Source organism: Crocuta crocuta, unplaced genomic scaffold, assembly GCF_008692635.1.
Source record: "Crocuta crocuta isolate KB4526 unplaced genomic scaffold, BGI_CrCroc_1.0 scaffold267, whole genome shotgun sequence".
Lineage (NCBI taxonomy): Eukaryota > Metazoa > Chordata > Mammalia > Carnivora > Hyaenidae > Crocuta > Crocuta crocuta.
In genome coordinates, this window is record NW_027531899.1 from 495,224 (window position 1) to 498,549 (window position 3,326).

Below are 3,326 nucleotides of genomic sequence, written 5' to 3' on the forward strand. Positions count from 1 at the left end.
TCCCAACCACAAGTCTTGCTCGTAATCTTTGCCTCCCAAATCTTCCACCGATACACTTATCTCAGCCGATTATCGGCCTGTTTGTATATTTGTTAGAATGTGGTCTCTGGTGTCTAGGGGGCAGGCCCCGAGTTCATCCACCGCTCTGTCACCCAGCCTCGTCCAGCACAGGGACACATACCAAGAAGGAGTCAGAGTATTAACCCGCATTCAGAGTAATGACCCCAAGGACTTGCCAATGAGTATCGCCGTGGACTTGGGGATTTGTATATCAGCGACTCTTTTTTGCATTGGTTAGTTAATAAATTGATGAAGAACTAATGCTCTTCGAGCTTAGTGCCTTGAGCTCATCCTGGGGCAACCGGAAATGTAAGGACTCCAGCAGCACTTAGCTTAGGGGTAGACACAGAGTAGGCACTGGGGAGGTATTTGGTGAATGAGCGAATGAATGAAATGTCTTGAGTGAACGTCGGTTTGGCCAGGTATTGGCCATCACTTAGGACAGACAGGCAAGAGGGGGGCAGGAGGGAAGGCAAGACATAGGCCGTTCATGGAGCAAGTCTCGGAGAAGGAGGAGGAGGCCTCGAGCTGGGCCACAGGGGCCTGAAGGATGAAGTCCCGTCCCTTCCCCTCTCTTCTGCTCCAGGCACTTGTTGGCAGATGACCCCTTCTTCCGAGTGCCAGCTGTGATTGAGGAGCTGTGCACAACGCGGGTGCTGGGCATGGAACTGGCTGGAGGGATCCCCCTGGACCAGTGCCAGGGCCTAAGCCAGGACATCCGGAACCAGGTATGTGGTCTTCAGGGACAGTAGGGAGGGCACTGCCCCGGGGCAGGGCTGGCTAGGCCTGTGGTCCCTCTCCGGGGCAGAAAGAGTGGGACAGGGGTGACTCTGCGGTGTCTGTGACTCCTCCCCACTGCAGATCTGCTTCCAGCTCCTGAGACTGTGTCTGCGGGAGCTGTTTGAGTTCCGATTCATGCAGACGGACCCCAACTGGGCCAACTTCCTGTATGATGCCTCCAGCCACCAGGTTGGTTCCCTATGATGTGGCTCAAGGTCCGTTAGCTGCTGTAACACATAGCTCCCGATCATTTCAGTCGCTCAACACAATAGTAGTTATTAGCCACACAGCAGGCTGGAGCGGCCCTCCTCTGCCTGGTGATTCAGGGCTCCAGGGACCTTCCCCTCTGTGACTGTGTCGTGCCCTTGGGCCTTGCAATGCCCTCCTTCCAGTGAAAGGGGAAAGAGAAGAGGGTAGCACCCTGCCTCACTGCCTTGGCCAGAAGTGACACATCATTCCTGGTCCCATTCCATTGATAAGAACCGGTCATAACAGCCTGTCTAGGTCCAAGGGCTGCTGGGAAACGGAATCTCCGCCAGACCGTGGTGCCCTAGTGGCACAGCTTTTGGAAGGTAGTTCATCATCACTACCACACTTGTCATTCATTTGGAACAACACACTGAGCACCTGCTGCCTCTTGACGGTGATCCCAAGACAGCCTTGACCCTTGCCCTTCTCAGAGTTCCCAGAGCAGTGGAGGGACCCGTGACCGGACAATGATGACCAAGTAGTCAGGACCATGATGAGGAAGCACAGCGGGCTGTGGGAAGCCAGGGAAAGTGGGCTGACTCAGCACGGGGTAGGCCAGGTCGAGGAAGGCTTCTCAAAGGCAGTGCCACTCTAGCCGAAACCAGAAAGATGAGAAGGGGACGGCCACCTGAAGAGCAGGGAAGAGCATTCCTGCCAGAGGACACAGGGTGGCCAAAGGCCTGGGGTGAGGGTTTGGACTGAAGGACTCAGCGTGGCTGGCTGCCAAATGGCTCACCAAAGTGATCTGTACCCATTCCGTCCCCGAAGGGATCTTTCTAAATCAAATCTGGCCAAGCTGTCCCTTCTGCGGCTCGCCAGCCGCCTCAGGATCAAGTCTGAGCCCTCTGCTGAGTGCCATGTGGCCCCACTGAGTCTCCAGCCTCAGTCCCTTGCCACCTCCTCCCCCCTAAATGCACAGATATCCTGTATTCCTCCTAGGCTCAAACTGCTTGGAAATATTTTTCTAACTCTGGGTAAGGGGGTGTGACAGGAGTCCTGACTTCAATTTATTGGGTTTCAACATCTTTATTTTTTTGAGAGAGAGAGAGGAGAGAGAACAAGTGGGGTGGGGCAGGGGGTAAGAGAAAATTGCAAGCAGGCTCCATGCCCAGCTTAGAGCCCAACATAGAGTTCAGCCCCACAACCGTGAGATCATGACCTGAGCTGAAACCAAGAATTGGATGCTTCACCAACTGAGCTACCCAGGTGCCCCTAACAGCACTTTTTGTTTTAAAGCCATAGAATAGAAAATATGAGTGTGTCGCAGCTGAGAGGGATCCATATTATTTCAGGATGGTTTTGTCTGACCTCATATTTGTGTATTCACAGGCACTGGTGTCCAGTATAATCGGTATTTCTTACTGTGGGTTGTGAACAATAGTGTGAACTCCACTGCCCTAGAGAAACTCTTACACATGTGTCCACAGGGCACTGTGTTTAATAGCAAAACCCAGAAACAACCATGGTGTCCATCAGCCAGATAAATGCATTGTGGTATAGTCACACAACGAAGTCCTTACACAGTAGTGAAAAAAATGAACGAGCTCGAGTTGCACATAGCAACGGGGATAAATTGCAAAACCATGTTGGGCACAAAGAATAAGCTGCAGGATATCTATCATGAATACCCTTTATATGAAGTTTTTAACAAGTGTTTATTCTGAGAGAAAGAGAGAGAGCGAGAAAGGGAGAGGTCGGGGGGTAGGGGTGTGTGTGCAGAGAATCCCAAGCAGGCTCTGTGCTGCTAGCACAGAGCCGGACATAAGGCTCGAACTCACAAACTGTGAGATCACGACCTGAGCCAAAACCAAGAGTTGGAGGCTCAACCAACTGAGCCACCCATATGAAGTTCTGAAACACGCAAAACAGTACTATTTATTGTTCACAGGTGCACACATATGTAGAGAATGTAGAAATTCATACGTGGGAATTTTAGGAAATAATAATTTGGTAATAATAATTTCAGGAAAGGGGTGACCCTGGAGGAGAGATGGGGACAGGACAGGCTGGGGTCCATGGGAGGCATTTAATATTTTAAACTGGGTGCTGGGATTTGTGGGTGTTCTTTTTACTTCTCCACATATTTATTCTTCAGATTTCTTTCTATGCCTAAAACCTATTATTATAAAAATAAGTAGGACCAGAAATATAAAAGCCAGGCCCCTTCAGTTTTCACACAGAGGTGGATGGGAAGCGTGGACCAGGCCGAACTCTGACAGGAGGGCAGGGTGTGGGAG

The 3,326-nt window shown here is 51.1% G+C and overlaps 1 protein-coding gene across 1 annotated transcript in view; it reads left to right on the forward strand.

Moving 5' to 3' along the window:
- COQ8B (coenzyme Q8B) overlaps positions 1-3,326 on the forward strand; it is a 16,215-nt gene that overhangs the window by 8,714 nt on the left and 4,175 nt on the right. The window contains exons 10-11 of the mRNA XM_077773614.1: positions 620-788; positions 922-1,029. Coding sequence (XP_077629740.1) covers positions 620-788; positions 922-1,029 — 277 coding nt within the window. The remainder of the gene's footprint in view (positions 1-619; positions 789-921; positions 1,030-3,326) is intronic.